General features: G+C 44.5%; 1 protein-coding gene across 1 annotated transcript in view; it reads right to left on the reverse strand.

Moving 5' to 3' along the window:
* Positions 1 to 39: 39 nt before the first annotated feature.
* The window catches only part of NAF1 (nuclear assembly factor 1 ribonucleoprotein), a 180,182-nt gene continuing 155,696 nt past the window's right edge, over positions 40 to 24,525 (reverse strand). The window contains 6 exon segments of the mRNA XM_082243791.1: positions 40 to 389; positions 391 to 536; positions 539 to 593; positions 595 to 699; positions 701 to 783; positions 16,923 to 17,028. Coding sequence (XP_082099917.1) covers positions 279 to 389; positions 391 to 536; positions 539 to 593; positions 595 to 699; positions 701 to 783; positions 16,923 to 17,028 — 606 coding nt within the window. The 3' untranslated portion in view covers positions 40 to 278.

A 24,525-nucleotide genomic window follows, 5' to 3' on the forward strand; every position in this document is an offset into this window, starting at 1 on the left:
CCAGTTATTTTTGTCCTGCCTATACAGGATAGGTAGAGATAAAATATGGCCAACAATATCATGGACAGTAAGTATTTATTCCCCGAGATTAGAACACGCAAAATAATTGCAATTGGGATTTAACATAAGTTGTCATTGATCAGTGTCATTGTTTAAATACAAAATCGGATTTTTTAACAGATTACAAAATTAGACAAATTCCTCTAAACCACTTTGATGCTATTTACATGTATTTAAAAAAATGAAGAAAAACTCCATAAAAATCTCATAGCATCTTGCTAATAATGGCAGTTAACAAGTAGAAAGCACTTTTCAGTCAGGAATGATTTCCCATTAGAATAGTTTGACTCTCTCTGGTTGGGATGAGGAGGGGGAGGAGGGGGAGGGGGGAGGTGGTGGGGGCGGATGGTAATTCTGCATATAGGAAAAATGCATATTTTGTTCAGGCCAAACCATGTTCGGAGGAGGAGGGAAAGGAGGGGTAGGATAGTTCTGCATGTTTGGATAGTTTCCATAGAAATGGGGAGGTGGAGGTTGTGACCATTATTTGCATACGTCATAGAATAATCCTGAGGACCCGTATTATGGTAGGCCGTAGGGCTGGTGCATCATATGTGGTCCCTGAAACTGCGGTGGAAAATACTGCTCTTGATGTTGTCTGAATGTATTCGCATGCATGTGAGAACCTCGCCCATTAGGGGAAGCGTGGTGCAGAAGCATTTCTTGAGTAGGGTCTTGAAAATTTCTGGCCTCCATAATTCTGGTTAGACTCCTGGGAAGATGCTGTTTTAAGGAAAACAAAAAAAAAAATCTTAATGCAAACAATATTTTAAGAATGTGCTTTTAAAAACGTAATTATTAAGTCAGAATTTTTCAACTGCATTCTTCAACATATCACCAACAATACACACCGGCCACACTTCTAGCAAAGGACATCTGGAGTGTTTAGAGGACCACCAATTACAATAGTTTTCATCTTTTAGGTCTGTGAAGGGTCCTGGAAAACCAAGAGCCCTGGAGGACTGGTTGAGGAAATGCTGAGTTAAGTATCCAGTTTTTTGGCAGGAAAACAAAAAAAAAAGTTTTTGAAATAGCTGTTCTTTTGAGGGGAACCAGTGGGGACAGAAATATAAGAGCGGTCACCATGGTTTTTGTTTTAAAAAAATGGAGCAGCCTAATCCTAGCAGCACTACTTATGCCTCGTACACACGCAACGATTATCGGCCGACCGATCGTCCGACTTTTGTCCAGAGTGGTGTTTTTTTTGTTGGTTGGAATGTGCCTAGACTGCACATGAATTTTCTCGGCCAACAAAAATCTACTTCAGAAGTGATGTCATGTGCTGGTTTACTTTCCGTGTGTTTCTTCTTCTCTGAGCATGCCCAGTCTTGCTCATCAGATTTTTGTCTGCCGAAATCTGTACTGACTGAAGAACAATCGGCCGTTGTGTTGACGGCCAACAAAAATTTTATAGCCTGCACACCAGATTTTTTTCGGCCGAAAAGTCGGAGTCGGTTGTCGGAAGCATCAAACTAACAAGCCTAAAATCAGCCGATCGGACGAAGGCCGAAAATTCACAGCCAATAACCGATGCGTGTGTACGAGGCATTAGTCACTGGCCTTAAGAAACAAAACAAAAAAAAAAAAATAAATAAAAAAGGTAAGAGCTCAGACTTTACAAGCTGCAAAATTGTTCCAAGTTACTGTCTTGCAAGGTAGTAAAACAAAGAATTTGAATGTCCAATTTGGAAACTACACTTTTAAAACCAAACAACTGTGCTACTTGTGTTTCAAACTGAAAAGATTATCTTCAAGTTCAAAAGACCATTCATTATCAGCTACCATCAAAAAAAAAAAAAAAAAAATGTAATAAAAACATGACAAATGATGCTGTCCAATCAAATATTTTGATACTTTGAGTCACAGATCTAAAACTATGAAATATCAAGAAAGACTGGGAAAATCTCTCACCTACAGGCTTGTTGCGAGTCTGGCTAAAATGACAGGTTACCATGAAAACCAGGCAACTAGCATTTTTAGTAGGGAAGCCCAGCAATGCCTCCATATAGATTTGCTTTTTGCATTTTTAATGTGATAACAAGGTATTTTAAAATGAAAAGTGTAATTCCATATCTCACTGTTCAGAAACAAGTATGCCAATCAAGAAACTGAAAGACAATGGAAAAACATTGGCCTAGGAGGGCTCTCATAGTGAAGTAAACTATTATATAAAAGCACAACAAACAGTAGGAATTAATATCGGGGGCCGATTTGCACTTTCCCAGATATATTGGAACTTTCCCCCGATATATCGGAATCAGAATCGGCCCCTGAGGTTACCGATATTGCCGATATTTCGGGTAAGTGCATTTCCTGGGGTGATGCCTGCAGCTAGAGGCATCACCCTGGTACCGGCATCCATAGACGACGGTCGGCTGTCTTGTAATGACAACTGATGCGGCTAAGAAGCTGCTCGGCTGTCTTCACAAGGAGCGGGAGGGGACGTTCCCCCCCCCCCCCCGCCCTCCTGCCGCCTATCTGCAAGGCCGCCGAACAGAAGACCCGATCAAAGCCGCATTCGGCTCTGATCAGGTCTCCATGTAAAAAAAAACGGAAGTGATGTCATGGTATTTGGCACCAAATTAAAAAAACTGACAGCATTCAAAAACAGCCAAACTTAGCGTTTTGAATGCTTTTCAGTGCCGAGGAGGGGTCTGGGGTCTTTTAGACCCCCAGAACCCTCCACAAGGAGTACCTGGTAAAAAAAAATAAAAAAATTTACATGTCTGTAAAAATCGGCCGATACCAATATCCGACGACCAAAATATCGGTATCAGTATCGGCATTAAAAAAAACTATATCGGTCGATCACTAGTAGGAATTGCACCCACAAGAAAAAAGCAGTACATAAACTGCCTTAATAGGATTTTGTATTATAATCAGTCCAGCGATCCACTGCTCTTAGGAGAGTGAGGCAGCACCTCTGGCTAGGACACAAACTGCTTGCCTAAAGCTGTACATACACTATATTGTTGAATGTATTTGGACTGCCTTTAAATGCACAAACTTTAATGACATCCCAGTCTTACTCCATAGTGTTCAATATTAAGTTGGCCTACCAACTCATCTAGGAAGGCTTTACACAAGGTTTAGGAGTGTCTCTATGGGAATGTTTGATCACACTGATGTGGACGAGAAGGCCTGACTCACAGTTTGTGCTCAAATTTATCCCAAAAGTGTTCTATTGGGTTGAGGTCAGGACTCTGTGCAGGCCACTTAAGTTCCTCCACCCCAAACTCGCTCATCCGTGTCTTTATAGACCTTGCTTTGTGCACTGGTGCGCAGTCATGTTGGAACAAGAAGGGGACATCCCCAAACTATTCCCACAAAGTTGGAAGCATGAAATTATCCAACATGTCTTGGCATGCCGACGCCTTAAGAGTTTTCTTCCCAATCCCTGAAAAACAACCCCACACCATAATCCCACCTCCACCAAATAATTTGGACCAGGGTATAAAGCAAGGTCCAGAAAGACATGGATGAGCTTAACTGGCCTGCACAGAGTCCTGACCTCAAACCGATAGAACACCTTTTGGATGAATCTGAGCGGAGACTGCGAGCCAGGCCTTCTCATCAACATCAGTGCCTAACCTCACAAATGCACTTCTGGAAGAATGGTTAAGTATTCCTATAGACACACTCCTAAACCTTGTGGACAGCCTTCCCAGAAGAGTTGAAGCTGTTATAGCTGCAAAGAGTGGGCCAACTCAATATTGAACCCTACAGACTAAGACTGGGATGCCATTAAAATAAAATGCATGTAAAGGCAGGTGTCCCAATACTTTTGACAATATAGAGTAGCTACAGACAAGTGGCTACAGTAGCAGCCTATAGGCACTGCCTCACTACCCTTCTGAGAGCAGGGGATCGCTGGACAGATTACAAACATGATCCTATTAAGGTGGATATGTAGTGTTGAGCAGCCCATAGATGACTCAATCGTCTTACTCTCCACCGTGGGGACCCTCCCCGGCCAGCAGAATGCAATGATAACTGCTAGCGGCTATTAAAAATCCAATGTAGAAATCCAATAGGCTTTTTTTTACCCAAGTCGACATATGGATTGACTGGAGTACAATTAGCCTAACCATACATGAAATAACAGGCTGAATTTCGATCTATGTACGGCTGACCTTGCTCTTGAGAGTGTAATTCCTATTAAGTGCTCATTGTACTTTCATTTAAAAAACTGTTTTTAATTACTACACCATGAGAGTCCTCCTGCGCTGCCGTTTTTCCATGGTTATTCAGGTACTTTTTAGGATCATCACTGTCTTTCCAGCTGGCTGCATCTGATCTCTCATTGTCAGCACTAGAGCCGGTTTCACATTGTAAAGTAATGGGTGTTTTTTTTTACAAGATTGATCATTTTTAAACCCATCTATGTATGCGATTGCAGTTAATTATATTGAAACCTTTTGGGATAAATTAGTTGATACATCTCTTTTTTTTCCATCTTAAATGCTACGCTCTACCCTCATGGGCTCACTGATTTTGATTGACAGCAGCGGGAGCGTCCCTGACAGCCGAGCCTCTCGTGCAACATCGCTGGATCGAGTTGGGCTCAGGTAAGTATTAGGGGCCGTTGCGCACACAGGGTTTTTTATCCTAATGCATAGAATCTATCAAGATGAAAAACAACCTTGAGCCTTTACAACCACTTTAAGTCAAGCTTAACCATAACACTCCCAATTTGTGCTGTCATGTAACAGGTGGAGTCGCTGAACACTAGGGAAATATTGGAGGTGAAAACAAGCTAGGCCCACAGGAATAATAGAGATTTGTATATTTGCTTTAGCTGGTCCTGGATCAAATGTTGACACACAGTTAACTAAATTTGACATCTGGTTATGTATTCTCATATGCACTAGAATGCATTGCCAAGCTGCATGAAAGTTTTACAAGAGAATGTCACAACCTAAATGAAATAAAAAAATGCTGCAATCAAAAGGATTGTACAACCCAAAATTTCAAAAATGTCGGGGATGCTCTATCTCAAACCCAGCTTTTATTTGCAATAAAAAAAACATATCAAATGTTTAAATTGAGAAAAATTACCATTTTAAGAAAAAATACGGTAACTTTGAAATTAATGGCAGAAATACATCTCAAAAAAGTTAGGGCAGGGTCATGCACGTTACCACGGTGTAGAATTCCTTAACACTCTGTAAATGTCTGGAAACGGAGTAGACCAGTTGCTGGAGTTTTGAGAGAGGAATGTTGTCCCATTCTTGCCTGGCATAGGATTCTAACTGCTCAACAGTCTTTGACATTCCAAGATGCACCAAATATTTTCAAATTGGTTAAAGGTCTGGACTACAGGCAGGCCAGTTGGGCACTCTTCTACTATGAAGCCACACTGTTATCATAGATGCAGTATGCGGTTTAGCATAGTTCTGCTGAAATATGCAAGGCCTTCCATGAAACGACAATGTCTGGATAGGAGTATATGCTGCTCTAAAACCTGGATATATCTTTCAGCATTGATGGAGCCTTTCCAGATGTGCAAGCTGTCCATTCTGTATGCTCTATGGTACCCCCATACCATCAGAGATGTACAGCCGTGGCCAAAAAATGTTTGAGAATGACACAAAATATTAATTTTCACAAAGTCTGCCACTTCAGTGTTTCTAGATCTTTTTTGTCAGATGTTACTATGGGATACTGAAGTAAAATTACAAGCATTTCATAAGTGTCAAAGGCTTTTATTGTCAATTACATGAATTTTATGCAAAGAGTCAATATTTAAAGTTGACCCCTCTTTTTCAAGACCTCTGCAATTCGTTCTGACATGCTGTCAAAACAACTTCTGGGCCACATCCTGACTGATGGCAGCCCATTCTTGCATAAATCCATGATTAGAGTTTGTCAGAATTCGTAAGGTTTTGTTTTTTCACCCGCCTCGAGGACTGACCACAAGTTCTCAATGGGATTAAGGTATGGGGAGTTTCCTTGCCATGGACCCAAATTTCCATGTTTTGTTCCCCAAGCCACTTCCTTAGTTATCACTTTTGCCTTATGGCAAGGTGCTCCATAATACTGAAAAGGCATTGTTCCTCACCAAACTGTTCTTGGGTGGTTGGGAGAAGTTGCTCTCTAAAGCTGTTTTTGTACCATTCTTTATTCATGACTGTTCTTCAGAGCCCTCCCACTCCCTTAGCTGAGAAGCAACCCCACACATGAATAGTCTCAGGATGCGTTACTGTTGGTATGACACAGGACTGATGGTAGTGCTCGCATTTTCTTCTCCAGGGAAGGTTTTTTCCAGATGCCCCAAACAATGTGAAAGTGGACTGCTGAGGACTGAGGTAAAGTCATTTTCTTGCATTAATCCTATGCCTCTACCTTTAGCAGAATATAAGTCTGTCCCTGATGTTTTTCCTGAAGAGAAGTTGCTTCTTTGCTGCCCTTCTTGACACCAGGCCATCCTACAAAAGTCTAATCCTCACTGTGCGTACAGATGCACTTACACCTGCCTGCTGCTATTTCTGAGCAAGCTCTGCACTGGTGGGTCGCCAATCCTGCAGCTGAATAAAATGTAGGAGATGGTTCTAGCGCTTGCTGGACTTTCTTGGGCGTCCTGAAGCCTTCTTCACAAATGTAGTGGAATTTTTTTTTTTTTTTATGGGATTAAGTTCATTTTCATGGCAAAGAGGGAATTTGCAAATAATTGCAATTCATCTCATCAATCTTCATAACATTCTGCAGTATATGCAAATTGCCATCATAAACTTTAAGAAAATTATTATTTGTGTCATCCTCAAAACTTTTGGCCATGGCTGTAGGCTTTTGAACCAAGTGCTGACAACAAGCTGGAAGGTCCCATGGCTGCCAAAAAGAACGGATTTTGATTCGTCTGACCACAGAACAGTTTTCCACTTTGAGAAAGACCATTTGAAATGAGCTTTGGCCTAGAGAAGATGACAGCATTTCTGGATACGGCTTCTTCTTTGCAAGATAGAGCATTAACCTGCATTTTTGGATGGCATAACAAATTGTATTTGCAGACAGTAATTTTTGAAAGTATTTCTAAGCCTGTCCAGTGATGTCCACAGAATCATGCCCGTATTTAATGCTGTCTGAGGGCCTGAAGATCATAGGCATATTGTGTTTTGGCCTTTTCCCTTGTGCACAGAGATTTTCTCAGATTCTCTGAATCTTTTAAAATAATGAACTGTAGATGATATATTTGAAGTCTTTGCAATTTTTACGTTGAGGAACATCCAATCACGTTGTTAATCTTTTGTCAATAACCAAATTTGCTGCAAAATATTCTTCCAGCTCTTCCTTGTTTGTGCCATTTACGGGCGATACCACACAGGTGATCAAATCAGGTCTGTCTGTCAGTTCGTCAGGCGGACCTTATTTGGATGGTCCATATATCCCTATGGACGCGTGGGTGTAAACGGATTTGTGTCAGTTTATACCTGCGTACCTCCTATCTAATCCAGTTCGAGAAAAAAAAAAAAAATGAAAGGTGATCCGCCCCCTCCATCTAGGTGGACTGACCGGAAGTTAGGTGTAAAATGGACAGCCGGTTCGTGGTTCATTTACACCCGGCCGTCCATAGAGCAGAGTGGACTTTTTCCGTGTCTGATCTGCAGAAACTGAGCAAATTGGATTCAGCCCAGTGTAAAAGGGGCCTCTATTTGCCAGCTTTTTGTTGTCCTGTTCCAACTTTTATGAGAGGGAGTTGCTACCATCAATTTCAAAATACCTTCTTTTTTTTCTTAAAATGGTACATTTTCTCAGCTTATACATTTGATATGTTTTCTATTGTGAATAAAATTTTGGTTTATAAGATTTTCAAATATTTTCATATTGTTTTTATGTAGATTTTACACGTGTCCTGCTCCCTGTTCCAGCAATCTTCTCTATATTTGGAAGATACCGCTGTCTAAAGAATCTTTTGCACTCTCCACTTGCAGGGAGTGTGGGATGCCAAGGATCCCCACTGCACTCTGCGGTTCCATCCACTGATCTTTCACTAAAGGGACATAGTGGTAATGTAAAAGCTGGCTGGTGGAACCACAGCGCAGAGGGATAGTTATCAGGCACACCCAGAAGGGTCTCTGATGCAGGAGATTTGTTAGCAGCAGCATGGGCACAGTGATAGACAAATACTATACTAAATCCTTTTTTTCCCTGAATTTTTCTAAAACATTTGTATTACAGGATTATGTTTTAACCACTTACCGCAAAGTAACGTATATTTACGTCGGTTGACTTTTGCGGGGTTATACGGGGATGATGCCTCAAGCTAGAGGCATCCCCCCGGTACCATTGTTTAGAGCTGGCGGTCAGCTTTCGATGCAGCTTGGGAGCAGCTCGATCGTTACCCCGGTGAGCGGGAGGGGGCGCCGCCCCCCCTGCGGCTTTGCCAGCTGGATGGAGTCCCGATCTAAGCCGGATGCGGCTTCGATCGGGTCTCCGATGACGTAACCCGGAGGCGGCGTCCATGATGTCACGTCTGGGTTACTCTGCTCCTAAAGGCAGCAGATTAAAAAAACGAGTACTCAAAAATGCTATTTTCGGCGCTTTGAATACATGGAAGTGTAGTGGAGGGGTCTAGGGTCTTTTAGACCCTCGATCCCTCCATAAATAATGTTTACATTGCTTGTGACAGCAATAAAAGTGATCAGATTTTTTTTTTTTTTTTTTTAAAAACCTGTGATAAAGTTAAAAAAAAAATAAAATAGGAAAAAAAAAAATGTAGCCGCCCCCGTCGCCGTTAGCTCGCACACGAAACGTATATGGAAGTCGAGCCACAAATGAAATCACTGTTCAAACCACACATGTGAGGCTTCGCCGCGATCGCCAGAGTGTGAGCAATAATTTTAAAAAAAGCTACTCTCTAACTCTAAACTGGTAATCATTAAACATTTTTAAAGCGTCGCCTATTGAGATTTCTATTGACCGTAGTTTGTCACCATTCCACAGGTGTGTGCAATTTTAAACCGTAACATCTTGGGTATTTACTCGGCGTGACATCTTTCACAATAAACAAAAAAAATGGGCTAACTTTACCATTTTGTTTTTTTTAAATGCAGTGAAATGTGATTTTTCGAAAATTTTCCCAAAAAAATTGAGTTTTAAAGACCGCTGCCCAAATACCAAATAATATTGCAATGATCGCCATTTTCTTCTCCAGAGTCTTTGCTAAAATATATATAATGTTTGGGGGTTCTAAGTAGTTTTCTAGGAAAAAATACTGATTTTAACCTGTAAACAAAAACTGTCCGAAATAGGCCTGGGGCTTAAGTGGTTAAACAAACAAGAGGCAGACTGAAGCTCACTGTAATGATCCAACCGCCAGCTTAATCTTGTGTGGCCTTTCCATACTAACACACACCAGTGGGCATATAAACACCAACTAAATATTATAAAATTGAAGACAGGCATTTTTTTTTTTTTTTTTTTTTTAACAAAATATGTGAAGCAGTCATTCTATGGCATACTTTTTATTCCTAAGAAAAATATATTTAAAAGAGGATTTTCCTGGCATACAAACTGACGATAATATAATCTGAAACTGTCAAGAGGACACTTTAGTTGGATGTCACGGAAAATTAAATAGACATGGTGGGGAGTCTCTATAACAGCGTGAAACCTCTACAGAAAGCTGCAGCTTTCACCCTTAGTGCATTCCCTGTATCATTTCTATATCTGATAACAGAGTGCATGGCAAAGATATCTGTTTGCAATGTATAGAATAGTCCAAGGAAAAAAAAAATAAAAAGTTGTATCCCTAACAAACCGCAGGTTACTGCCATACAGAAACAAGGTATGGGTTACTAAAAAGCTATTTCAAAGGGTACATATTAATATGCACAGAAAATCACCCATTTAAATAAAGATGAATTTGTACAAACAGATTAAAAAAATGCATAATTTAATGTGTCACATTATGTAGTTACCATAGCAATATGACATCTATGCACAATTTTCTATTTTAAAATACTCATATTCCATACGACAGCGCTGTTTTCCTGTCAAGATTTTTTCTCTTTTTAAACACACAAGACAAAGCTTTCTTGAATTGTATGCTGGGTAAATTAGCTTCAAAGAAAGACAATATAAACTTATGGATGGACCCGAAGAAGAAATTATGCACTTGTTAATTTATTTGTTTAATTACATTTTTAAAAGCATCTTTTTAGTCATCTCTCTAGATATAGGAAGCCATATAATCATAGGGAAAACCTAATGATGGTAACAGTTTACAGCAAAACATTTTTCCAATCCAGGTGAACTTTATCTACAATTGTTTTCTGTGTTAATGTTTTACAGATTTTGTATTTAGAATTAATATATTGCATGCTAGAGTGGTCTAAGACATTCTATGGGGTTGAAATTTTAACTGTAGTTCTTTGCTAAAGGTCCTGACAGCTAGTTCTAAACTGCCACTACAGGTAGAATCTACAAAATTTGTAAATGTTATGCATCATCATAAGGCTGTATAGACACAGCAACGCAGAGCTGGTGGAATGATTCACTGCTCCGGAAGCTGTCCCTTGCCGGCTGCTGTAGGAGGCAGTGTGGTGCACATTTTGGCGCATCACACGGCTCTTTTTTTTTTTGTATAAACTTTATTTTAAATGTGCAAAGTATACACTTCATTAATGGCAATGTACAGCAATGCGATGCACTGCATTGCTGTGCTATTCAGTATGGTGGGCTGCAATTAAATGCGGCATTGCAGTGGGAACAGGACACATTTGAAAGAATTGTTTCCTGTGTGTCCCTGCCGTAACAGACGTTTAACAATGCCTGTCAGATGGGGAAATCTGCTCATCTCTTTGGCATAGAAAGACTGGACGTCATTTTCACTTCCTGCCGAATGTTAACAAGGCAATTTTTTTTTCCTAATGCTTTACATTGTAGAGAAGAGATTTGAGGTCTTATTGACCCTAGATCTCTCCATAAAGAAAACCTTTTCACTGCCTTTACATTTCTTGTGATAGGAAAAAAAGTGATCAAAATATAAAAAAAATTAAAGTTACATATTTTTCTTTTTTTTTTTTTTAAAGCGCCCCCATTCCCGCACACAGTGGTGAACGCATACATAGGTCACGCCCACATATGTAACCGGTCACGCCCACATATGTAACCGTTGTTTAAACAACACGTGAGGTGTCGCCGCAATCATCAGAGCAAGAGCATTAATTCTAGCACTAGATCTTCAACTCTAAACTGGTAACCTGTAGAAATTTTTAAAGCGTCGCCTATCAAGGTTTTTAATTACTGTAGTTTGTCATCACTTCACATGTGTGAGGATTGACATGTTGGGTATCTATTTACATCCCTGTGCACCTGAAATTTGGGGCATGTGCAGCATACTCCATAACAATACAAAAATAATTCCATGTAAATCTGGGTACGCAAAGTTATTAAACAAAAGATAAAAGTATAAAATAATAAAAATAAAATAAAAATCAAGAAATAAATACACAAGCTGCCTTGCCTTACAAGCCTCTCAACTATTTTTAGTCTTTGAGGATTGGGACGCAAAGCCAAATCTGGCTTGTGAAGAGAAGTTGATATTTGCATATAAATTGAGCTGTATATATAGTCAGTTCTATTAAAAATGTTTTTATGTACGATTTTCACTGAAAGTAATATTTGCTTGTGTATTTTCAATCTGAATTGCTCAGGTTGGAAAAATCTTTACATTAAAGAATTGTACTTCATTAGCTCCCCAGAGCTGCACAGCTTTTCTTAAAAAATGGTGGCTTTTCACAGCCCTAGTCTTTTCTATGAGAAAGCTGCATTTCAAGTTTCTGCTTGAGGCCTCCACAAATTTGTTTTTTTTTTATACATTTTTCTATAGGTATGAGTGAGCTTGGGTACACATGCGCAACACAAAGTAGCCACATGTAGAAGATCACCAGATCAGGTTTGAAGCCAAATAGAACATCTAGTGGGTAGCGCTCAGAAATTGAAGGGGGGGGGGGGGGGGAGAAAAAAAAAAAAGAACAGTTGTACTTTAAGACAAACTACACAATACCACAAAAATAGAATTTTTGCAAAATTTGACCTTTAAAATTCTTTTCTCTGAGTCCTCTGACAGTAGCCGCCCATTCATACAGTCTTCACGATTAGGATGTCCCAAAGCAGTGTCGATGTGAGGGGTAAGAAGACGCAACCTTAGAATAGGCAACGCAGCACCCAGGTCAGAGAAAAAAACTGAACTGAACCAGTGGGCTATGTAAAGCTCAACAGGAGCTAACCCAGGAAAAAAATGAAATAAACCCCATGACTAAGACATTAAAAAAAATAGCATGTCTCTTTAAACCACTGCCGCACTCAAAACCTTGCGGCCAAAAGAAGCATCCGAGGATGCCAACACATCAATTTGTAAAACTTAGGAAAGGTGTGTACAGACGACCAGGTCGCCGCTTTGCCCACCTGAGCCACCGACGCCTGGTGGCGAAAAGCCCAAGACACACTAATCGCTCTAGTAGAGTGCGCCTTAACAGGGAAGGGAGGAACCCGACCCTTAATCGAATAGGCCTGCACAATCGTCTGTCTGATCCATTTGGAAATGGTTGCCGCAAGCGCCGCTGTACCCTTCGAGGCCCTTTAGGAAAGACAAACAGACAATCCGACTTCCGGAAAGAGTCCGTGGCGGAAAGGTAAACCTTGATCGCCTGGATCACGTCCAAGGAATGCAAGGCAAATTCCTTCGGATGCTTAAGCTTCGCACAAAGCGAAGGCAACACAATATCCTCATTGAAGGTGGAAGGCTGAAACCACCTTCGAAAGAAAAGACTGATTTGGTCGCAAGACCACTTTATCTCTATTAACAACCAGATAGGGGGAGCGGCAAGACAGAGCCAACTCAGACACTCTGAGTAGATGTGATCGCCACTAGAAAGGCAACTTTCTGTGACAACACAGGCAGAGGGATCTCTCTGATGTTCTCAAAGGGAGGTCGTTGTAAACGGACAGAACCAGATTCAGGTCCCAGGGAGGTAAGGGAGCCTTCTTCGGGGGAGCCAGATGACGCACCCCTGAATAAAGGTGCAAATCAAGGAATAAGATGCCAAAGGGCGCTGAAAAAGAATGGCCAAGGCCGACAATATGCCTTTGATCGTGGTCAGCACCATGCGCTGATCCCCCTTAGTCTGTATGAAGGCCAAAACCCTCGCCACTGAAAAGGAGCAGAGGTGAAGACCTTGTGACTCGCACAAGGCAAAATATGCCCTCCAGGTGCGATGATAAATCTTCCCAGAGGAAGCTTTTCTAGCAAGGAAGGAATGGCAGCCGACGGGGTACCCCTGTCTCTCAAGACTTGGCTTTCAACAGCCAAGCCGTCAAAGCCAGCGACTAAAGCAGGATTGAAGAACGGTCCTTGAGACAGAAGATCGTTTCTTAGTGGAAGCCGCCAGGGAGGCTCGACAACCATCTGCATAATGTCCGTGTTCCAAGACCGACGCGGCCAGTCTGGAGCTACCAGAATCACCAACATCCGTTCCAAGGCTAACCTGCGGAGGAACCTGGACAACATTTGAATCGGAGAAAAGGCATATATCAGCTGATACCGATGCCACGGCATCACTAATGTGTCCGAGGCGTCCGCCAGAGGATCGCGAGATCGAGCCATGAACCTTTCCACTTTTTTGTTGAGGCGGGATGTGAACAGATCCACGTCCAGGGACCCCCACCGCATACACAGAAGGTAAAACACCTCCGGGTGTAAGGACCATTCCCCCTGGTCCAGGGTCTGGCGACTCAGTCCACCTGCCAGTTTTTCACACCTGGAATGTGGACATACGAAATTGGCGGAACATGCGTTTCGGCCCAAGACAGAATCTCGGCCACTTCCCTAGCACTCCTGGTGCCCCCTGATGATTAATGTACGCCCCCGCTGTAGCGTTGTCAGTCTGCACTCATACAGGGCAGCCCTGAATCCGAGCCGGCCAACGGAACAAACAGAGCTTGATTGCCCTGAGCTCCAGGAAATGTATCGGTAGGGAGAACTCCTCCCCCGACCACGTCCCCTGGGCACAAATCGTGCCCAGAACTCCACCCCAGCCCGACAGGCTGGCATCTGTGGAGAGCCCCATCCACAATAACGGCCAGAAGGACTTGCCTTGTGTCAGAATCGGTGACTGGAGCCACCACAAAAGATCCAGTGACCACAAAAGATCCAATCTCACCTGGTGGCTTAGAGAAATCCTTCTGTCCAAGACGGAGGATGCCTGTTCCACCTGGTAAGGATCTCTGCCCCATAGCAGAGCCAACACAGGAGCCAAAACCTTGGTGAACACCCTTGGAGCTGAAGCGAGACTGAAGGGCAAGGCCACGAACTGGTAATGCTCCTCTGCGATTGCGAAGTGGAGATACCGCTGATGACCCTCGTAAATAGGGATGTGCAGATATGCATCTTTTAGGTCGATGGAGGCAATGAATTCCCCTGGACTCAGAGATGCCACCACTGACCGGATGGATTCCATCCGGAACTTCTGTACCCGCACAAAGCGGTTCAGTAACTTTAGGTCCAAAATCGGACGCACCTTGCCCTCTTTTCTGGGCACTGTGAACAGATTGGAGTAAAACCCCTGAAACCTGTCCTGCGGAGGGACCGGCACGATGACCCATTGGGCGAGAAGATCGTGAACCGCCCGTTGTAGACCCCGGAAACAATCGGAAGTCAGATGGAGATTTGATGGAAAGAATCTGTCTGCGGGGCGAGATCGGAACTCGATCTTGTACCCTGAACGAATGAGCTTGCGAACCCACCTGTCCTGAATGTCGGACAACCAGGGCTCGGGAAAACAATGCAGACGTCCCCCCCCACCCGATACGGGTGAGGGCATCCCTTCAGGAAGGGGTGGACTGGGTTGCCTTCCCAGCTTGACCCGTTTTGGGCTTACCTGCCCAAAATTTCTTGTGCCCAAAGGCACGAAAGGACCCTCGGTTAGTCTTAAAGAAGGGACCCCCGCTTAGCGTAGGGAGATTTACCTTTCAAGACTTGAGGCAAGAGAGTACCCTTACCCCCAGTAAGCCCCTTGATCAGCTCATCCAGAGAGTCACCAAAAAGACGATCCCCCGCATAAGGGATGTCAGACACTGTCTTCTAAAGTAGCGTGGTCGGCCAACCAGCTTTTCAGCCAAATAATGCGGGGGAATTGCAATCCTGACTGCAGATAGACGTGCGACCAAAGGAGCCTCGTCCAAAGCCGCGTCACACAGGTACATCAAAGCCTGTGCCATTTGATCCAAAATGTCCAGCACAGCAGCAGAAACCGATTCTGCTACCAAAGTGCGCCTAAGCACCTTGGCCCATTTCTGCGATAGTCTGATCGACCATCACTGAGGCGAACACCGGTTTCAGCAGGGTACCCGCCACCCTATACATGTGGCGGGAGAGCGTTTCCAACCGTCTATCTGCCGGGTCCTTAAACACCGGGGAGTCTTCCACGGGCATCAAAGTGGATTTATTTAGTCTGGAAACAGTGTGGTCCACTTTAGGAACCACAGTCCAGCGAGTATCAACCGAATCCACAAAGTGATAACAGTACTTAAATCTCTTAGGTACTACCAACGTCTGCTTAATGCGACGCCATTGGTCATTTACCGTTTCCTGAAACTCCTCGAGACAAGGAAAAACCTGACCCGACTTCAGGGCCTTGCGGGTCCCGAAGGAAACCCGCTCACCTGCCATGGAGGGCTCACCATCAAGATTTAAAGTCTCCTTAACGGAGCTAATAAGTGCGTCTACCGCAGCGCGGTCACGTGCTATCTCAGAGGAAGAATCCTCCTCCTCCACATCTGACTGAGAAGACGGGGACCCCTCAAGGGGGACGTCGCCCGTGGCAACCAATTCAGGCTCTGAGTCAGAAGACAGAGGGCATAGGCAGTTTCTTTGTAACTAGGTCAGACATCAGCAGATCAACTTTTGACGCTAAAGTCACAAGTGCAGCAGATAAAGAGGCTAAGTAAGTGGGGTCAGGGGTACCTGAACCACCAACTAGGCCTGTGGGGAATTTGCTATCCTGGGACTCCATATTAGCAAAGTGCAAAAAAATGACACTGGCCCTTTAAAACGGCGGTTCCCGCGGACCCCTATCGCAAACTGCACTACAGGTGGAGACCCTTCCCTTAACTAAAGCTAAACTGACAAGAGTACTAGTAGAAATATAGCCAGAGAAAACCAGTAAAATCCCCCCACAGTGTCCCTATACTTGCCACGCTGCTTTTGAGAAGGCTGATTATAAAGAGGAAGTGACCTTCATTTGTTGAGGGGTTGAATTAACGTTTATGTGCACAAATGTATGCATTGATGTTATGATGTAAATTAGTATGCACATAACACATTGCATGACATACTTAAAAGGCCAACTATTTTTAAAAACATTCCTTCCCCTTCTCCTAACTATCTTGGATAAAAAAAAAAATCTGTGTACTTACCTTTTTCAACTTGGTCTGGTCACGTGATACAGTAGCTCAGGCTCCCATGTCCGTGAGCGGATGCTGCAGGAGAAAGGAGGGAGCGCAGGCAACGGACTGGCCATGAAAACTGGTGGGTGATGTCACGTCTAACCAGATTAGGTAGGAGGAGGGGAGGGAATAGTTTTTTGAATCGTTGTAGTTGGCCTTTACTAACACTAAGTAGTAATATAGGAAAAGCATACTGGTAATTTCAAGAACAGATTAATCCAACAGCATCTCTTTTTTGCTGCCCCTGCTAAGTAACTTGCTCCTAAATACCTATATTTGCAAATGCTCAATAACAACCCCCACATTTGTTTTCTAGTTAATAAAAAGCAGTGTTAACCTTGTTACAACAGAAATAGGAACATATTAACCACTTTAATAGAACAAGCCATTATTTTTAGAGTTACTGTATCACTTACATGATTTATCTTTTTCTGGTTTCTGCTTCTTTTTCCCTGGATTTTGGGATTTCTTCTTCTTCTGCTTTGCTTCTTTTTCCTTTTCATCATCACTGTATTCCAAAGCCTATAGAAGAGAAAACTACCTGCATAAAAAAGTTTTTTGTTTTTTTTTTTTCTTTTTTAACGTCTTTACAGAAAAGCATCCAAAACAGCTAATATTTTGTGGTTTGCATCCACTGATGACCACTCATTTGAGAGAGATTTGACCACTTTCACTCTATTGAAGACCATGGTTTTATCCAACACAGAAAGGGCTGCGCATAGGTGGAAACAAGCAAGGAGGTAACTGCCAGAGGACACTAATTTTTATATTTAAATGTGTGGGCCAAAGACTAAATTTCCTATTGCATTGTCCATTTGTAAATAGCAAATTGAAATACTAGTAATTTGGCAATCAACTGTTTAAAACTGGGCTTCTCTGAGCTTTGGTGCATCCTTTCCTGAAGCATTAGGACAGGTTTGGAGAAATGGACTATGAGTGAACCCCAATCCAGAAAAAGCTGGTTGCAATTGCCTGAAAATTGTTTATGATCAGAATAGAAAGTCTTACTATAAACTAAAAGTTTTAGAAAACTTGCTTTAAGAAAAACTATAGGCTTTTCAATGCTTTACATGTAGATAGGAGCTCAGTGTAAATAATCTTAAAGCAGTTCTAATGCCTTATGGTTTTTCACCTTAATGCATTCTATGCATAAGGCCCTATTCACACCTGAGTGTTTTTCGTAAAATGCTCATCTCTGAAGCTCCAAAACTTCCAACAAGCAAAATAGCATTAATTTCAATGGCACGTTACCACATAAGTGTTTTGTCGCCTGAAGCAAAATGCCCAAGCTCAAAAAAGTGTATGAGCTTTTTTGGCAGATTACAAGCAATTTTTTGTCAGATGTCAATGCCTGCCTCCAAACACCTGCAAAACACAAAAAAACGCCCCAAAAAAATCCCACCTGAAAACGATACGCTCAGGTGTGAATGAAGCCTTAGGGCTCTTTCACACGGGCGATCCGATCAGATCCGCCTGTCAGTTTTTTAGGCGTATCTGATCGGATCCTCCATGCAGCTCTATGGGGCAGCGGGTGTCAGCGGAGACACCTCCGCTGACACCCGCTGCCATCCGCATCCGATCCTGTGCTTGAAATCTGGACGGATGGAAACCCTATTTTTCCATCCGTTCAGTAATCGGAGCGGATCTGATGAGAGCGGACAAGCTGTCCGCTCTCATCCGATCCCCCATAGAGGGCAGCGGGGGCTGAGACACCTCCCTCTCCGCAAGCGGAGACAGAGCGGTCATCCGCCCCGGCTCAGCGGGGATCGCGGATCGATCCCTGCTGAGCAACACGGATCCGCCTACGGAGCGGACCATGTGAAAGAGCCCTTAAGGTGAAAAACCTTTTGTGCTGCAGTTGCCCCCCTCCCCCTTTTCCTTACCTGAGCTCAGCAGCTCCCACCGCTATCTCCTCATTGAACAGATTGATAAATCAAATCTTGTAACATGGGAGTGGGGGGGTGGGGCCGAGTCCTGCTGTCTGTGTCAATGGATGCAACAGCGGGACTCTGGAGCGAGCACGCACGGGTGCCCCCTTGGTGGCTTTCCATGGGGGCACCCATCGAAGAGGAGGGGACTGGAGCACCGGCAGGGGGCCCCAGAAGAAGAGGATTGGGGCTGCTCTGTGCAAAACCATTACACAGAGCAGGTAAGTATAGGCATGTTTGTTATTTTTACAAAAAAAAAACCCCAAAGCTTTACAACCACTTTAACGTGTGAAATAATATACACTATTCTTTCCAAAGTCATGAATCCTTTATGTTTTTAATAGCAGTTAAAGCAGGATTAAACCCAAAACCAAAAATGTATTATATTGCAGCTTACCAATCATTTAATGTGGTGGCTGTATCAGTTTTCTTTTCTTTGGCTTTTTATCCCTATGTTTTCAACTGGTGAACTAGCCAGTAACGCACCTGCTATATTAGTGAGGCACAATTCTGGAGGAATTAGCAGAGGAGGCACAGCAGACAGCAGCATTGTCAGTCTAGGGGGGGGGGGGGTAGTATTAATTGTATCAGTAGATTTAAATACAGTAAACAATTTGAAGCCAGACTCTAGCTCACACTATATAATCAGTTACAGCAAACACTTTTTTTTTTCTTTTGGGATAAAGGTCTAACATGAATAAATAAAAGCTGATCAATTTATTCACCACTGCCAGTGTAAAGAAGTTTGTCTCATCCACGTAATGGATACATTCTGCTGAAGAGTTTGTGCTGAGAAAAACAACAGACTTGCTGGCTGGATTAACAGACGGAAATAGAAGCAAGTCTAAAATAGGAGACTAATACAGTCAACCACATCTAAAAATTGGTAAGCTGCCATATAATAAAGGTTTTCTTTTGGGTTTATTACTGCTTTAATATGTTTATTCACCCGGGTAGCAAAAATTTGATCATGAACTGCAGTCATTACTGTACATTGAAAGAGGTTGTAAACCCACTTCACAAACTTTTACCTATACGTAAGCCTATATGAAGGCTTACCTATAGGTGCTATAAATATCTCCTAAACTTGTACCGTTTAGGAGATATTTACAGTGCATACTGCCGATGACGTCATCGGCGCATGCGCTCTGAAGGAACGGCCATCCGTGCCGTTCCTTCAGAGCCCAGTGCCGTAATCGCACCTCCGGCCAATCAGATGGCTGGAGGACGCGAACCAGGAAGCAGGACGGCCGGACATGTCGGCCGTCCTGTCACTGAGGAGGCGGCACGGCGGGGGCTTCGTTTTAAGGTAAGTACTTCATAATGAGCTAGTATGCTATTCATACTAGCTCATTATGCCTTTCTCTTTACAGGGCTTTTTTTTTTCTCTTTTTTTAATGACTTTACTTCCTCTTTAAAATAAATTATTTTCATTTCAAACACTTCTGATCATCAAAGACTGTACAGCTTCCTTTTTCTTCACCAATTGGGTTTTGCATAGCTTAATAGTATAAGGCTAAATGATGACATTTTTTTACACCAATCAGGTTATCTCAGAAGATGGCATGACGTCGTAAAATTTTAGCAGTAACTTTTCTAGTTCTTTAACCATTCTACCTGTACTAAAACATACCGCCAAACAGAAGCCTATAGGAACTTTTAAGAATCCTACTTGCTGTACAACTCCTTTCTTATCCAAACACATCAACGTTGAAGCAGAACTTCACTCTTAACCACTTGCCGACTGCCTAGCGACTATCTACGTCGGCAGTCAGCCCCTCACAGGCAAAGTGACGTAGGTCCACGTCGCTAGCCTGTGAGGGTCTAGGGAGCGAGCGCGCGCCGCCGGAGGCACGCTCCCGCGTGGTCACGCCCCCCCCACCCCCCCGCGCGCGTGTGACCGGCGGACCCGATGTCCGCCGGTCACTCTGCGATCGCCGCTGCAGAGGGAGAAAGTCAGGCGGCTAGTGTAAACAAGCCGCCTGTCATTCTCCCCTGTGTAGAAACTGTGATCACACAGTTCTACTATGTAGAACCGTTGATCACTGTTTCTACAGCTCAACAGACAGCCAATCACAGTTAGAATCACGCCCCTAGGGACACACACAGCCCCTCCCCTCTCAAAGTTAACCCCTTCACTACCAGTGTAATTTTGCAGTAACAGTGCATATGTATAGCACGGATTACTGCAGTAATGTCACTGGTAACCCCAAAAGTGTCAAAAATGTCAGTCAAGAGTCCGATCTGTCCGCCGCAATGTCGCAGTACCGCAAAAAAAAAAAAAAAAAAAAAAAAAAAAAAATCGCAGATCGCCGCCATTACGCGTTAAAAAACCAACAAAAATGACAAAAATCTTTCCCTTTGTTAGTAAACGCGATAACTTTTGCGCAAACCAATCAAAATACGCTTTTTGCGATTTTTTTTACCAAACATATGTAGCATAAAACAAATTGGCCGAAAATGTTAAAAGATTTTGATTTTTACTTTTTTTTGGGGGTAATTTCATATAAAAAAATGTGAAAAATAGTTATTTTTGCAAAATTTACGCTCTTTTTTTGTTTATAGCGCATGATAAAAAAAAAAAAAAAAAATCGCACAGGTGATCAAATACCACCAAAAGAAAACGGAATTTTTGTAAAATCTTACCTGTAAAATTCCTTTCTCTGAGTCCTCCGACAGTCGCCGCCTCTTCATATTCGTCACTAATGGGGTTATTGACCTTTGCTCCGTAGGAGTAGCTAGGCAACAGAATATATTAATATCAAAGCTTTTAGCATATCCCACCCCCAGGGGGTGGTCCCCTCAGTCAATACCTCCCTACTTCCTGCATACCAACTCGGTTTCAGTAGAATAGCAGTAGAGTATACAAACAAACCCCAAAAGAGGCGCGGGGGCGGCGACTGTCGGAGGACTCAGAGAAAGGAATTTTACAGGTAAGATTTTACAAAAATTCCGTTTTCTCTTACGTCCTCCGACAGTCGCCGCCTCTTCATATTCGTCACTAATGGGGACGTCCCAAAGCAGTGTAGACATGAGGGGTGGGAAAAAACAGCAGCCGTGCCTAAAGCAACGCAATACCCACATCAGAGAAAGGAACCTTACCAAAGTAAGAGAACCAACCGGGCAACAGGAAAAACATGCTCAACAGGAGCAACAACCCAGGAAAGAACACCCCAACAGCCAATGACCCAAACAAGGGACCCTAAGGCACTGCCGCACTAAGAACTTTACGGCCAAAGGAAGCATCTGCCGATGCCTGAACATCCACCTTGTAAAATTTGGAGAAGGTGTGAACGGATGACCAAGTCACCGCCTTACACAGAAGCCCGATGATGACAGGCCCAAGACGCACTCAGAGATCTGGTAGAGTGCGCCTTCACAGGCACGGGAGGAACCTCCCCCCTCAAAGCATAGGCCTGTTCAATGGTCTGTCTGATCCATTTGGCGATGGTAGAAGCCAACGCCGCCATGCCCTTCCGAGGTCCCTCTGGAAGGACAAAGAGAATCCGACTTGCAAAAGGATTTTGTCGATGACAGGTAAACCCTGATCGCCCTCACAACATCCAAGGAATGTAAAGCCACCTCCTTCGGATGCTTAGGCTTCGCGCAAAGCGAAGGCAAGACGATGTCCTCATTGAGGTGAAATGCAGAAATTCTCTTCGGAAGAAAAGATGGGTTAGGTCGCAAGACCACCTTGTCCAAGTGAATCACCAAATACAGAGACTTGCAGGACAAGGCCGCCAGCTCCGACACCCTGCGAGCCGAAGTAATCGCTACCAAGAAGGCAACCTTCTTGGACAACAAAGACAACGAGATCTCCCTGATCTTTTCAAAAGGAGCATGTTGCAACACGGACAGAACAAGGTTCAAATCCCATGGAGGCAAAGGCTCCCTCCTAGGAGGGACCAAGTGTCGCACCCCTTGAACAAAGGTGCTAACCAAAGAGTTAGACGCCACAGGACGTTGAAAAAGAACGGCCAGCGCAGAAATCTGACCCTTAATTGTGGCCAACGCCAAACGCTGGTCCACGCCCGTTTGAAGGAAAGCCAACACCCTCGATACCGAGTATGAGCGAGGGGAATACCCCCTGGACTCACACCAGGCAAAATACGCCTTCCAAGTACGGTAGTAAATCTTCCCTGAAGAGGCCTTCCTGGCCTTGATCAAAGTGGGAATGACCTCAGGGGAGAGACCCCTATCCTTCAGGACCTGGCTTTCAACAGCCAGGCCGTTAAAGCCAGCGACTGTAAAGCAGGATGGAATATCGGTCCTTGAGACAGAAGGTCTGCTCGAAGAGGCAGACGCCACGGAGCGTCGACCACCAGATTCACGAGGTCTGCGTACCAAGACCGGCGAGGCCAGTCCGGTGCCACCAGAATCACCGTTTTCGGTTCCGAGGCCAACCTGCGAAGGAACCTGGACAGTGGCTGAATCGGTGGAAAGGCATACCTCAGGCGATACTGATGCCAGGGCGTCACTAACGCGTCCGAGGATCGCGCGTCCTTGCCACGAACCTTTCCACCTTGTGATTCAGACGAGATGCGAACAGGTCCACATCTGGGGACCCCCACTTCGCGCTCAACATCTGGAAGACATCCGGGTGAAGGGACCATTCCCCCTGGTCCAGGGTCTGGCGGCTCAGATAATCCGCCTGCCAGTTTTCCACCCCCAGAATGTGAACAGCAGAGATCGCCGGGACGTGCGTCTCGGCCCAAGACAGAATGTCGGCTACTTCCCGAGCCGCCCGGGCACTCCTGGTGCCCCCTTGGTGGTTGATGTAGGCCACCGCTGTGGCATTGTCCGTCTGCACCCGAACCGGACGGCCCTGAAGCCTGTCCGTCCAACGCAGAAGACAGATTTATCGCTCGCAATTCCAGAATGTTGATCGGAAGGGAGGATTCCGCCTCCGACCAAGTTCCCTGGGCGGACAGAACGCCCAGAACACCACCCCAGCCCGACAGGCTGGCATCCGTGGTGATCACCGTCCACGACAAAGGACGAAAGGACTTGCCCCCCGACACCGCCGGGGACTGGAGCCACCACAAAAGACCCCTTCGGGTGAGATGGCTTAACGACAGCCGCAGATCCAGAGATTGCGGACGCCCGTCCCACTTGGCCAGGACCTCCGCCTGAAGCTCCCGTGTGTGAAACTGGGCGAAGGGAATCGCCTCGAAGGCCGAAACCATCAATCCCAGACACCTCATACACGTCTGGAGGGACGAGCACCGATTGTCCCTGAGGGACCTGACTTCGCACTGAAGTGTCCGAAGCTTGTCTTCCGGCAGGAAGACCTTCGCCTGAACAGAGTCCAGAATCATCCCCAGGTAGGGGAGACGAACCGACGGACACAATGTCGATTTTGGAAAATTTATCGTCCAGCCGAATTCCCGCAGAGTCTGCATCGTGATGGACAGGTCCTGACAGGTTCACCAGGCCCTGACTGGTCGCGGACCGAATCAGGATATCGTCCAGATACCCCAGGACAGAAACGCCCTGGGCTCTCAATAGAGCCAGAACCGGCGCAAGCACCTTGGTGAAAACCCGCGGAGCCGAAGCGAGACCGAAGGGTAACGCCACGAATTGATAATGATCCTCCGCAATGGCAAAACGAAGGTACCTCTGGTGACCCTCGAAAATGAGGATGTGTAGGTACTCATCCTTCAAGTCGACGGAGGCCATGAATTCCCCCGGAACCAGGGCAGCCACCACCGAGCGCAGGGATTCCATGCAAAACTTGCGAACCCGCACAAAGCGGTTCAGAGCTTTCAAGTCCAGAATCGGACGTACTTTGCCCTCCTTTCTGGGCACAGTGAACAGATTGGAATAGAACCCCCGAAATCTGTCCCGATGAGGCACCGGAACCACCACTCCCTGGGCCCGCAGGTTCCCGCACCGCCAGGTGCAGATCCTGCAAGCGCTCCGGAGTCAGCTGAAGGTTTGAGGGAAAAAATATGCCCGCCGGCCGAGAAACTCGATCTTGTATCCCGATCGAACGATTTCCTGAACCCACCTGTCCCAAATGCGGTCCAGCCAGGGTTGAAGAAAACCGAGCAAACGTCCCCCCACCCCAGAAATGGATGAGGGCGCCCCT

Source organism: Pelophylax lessonae, assembly GCF_965119305.1.
Source record: "Pelophylax lessonae genome assembly, chromosome: 1".
Taxonomy (NCBI): Eukaryota; Metazoa; Chordata; class Amphibia; order Anura; family Ranidae; genus Pelophylax; species Pelophylax lessonae.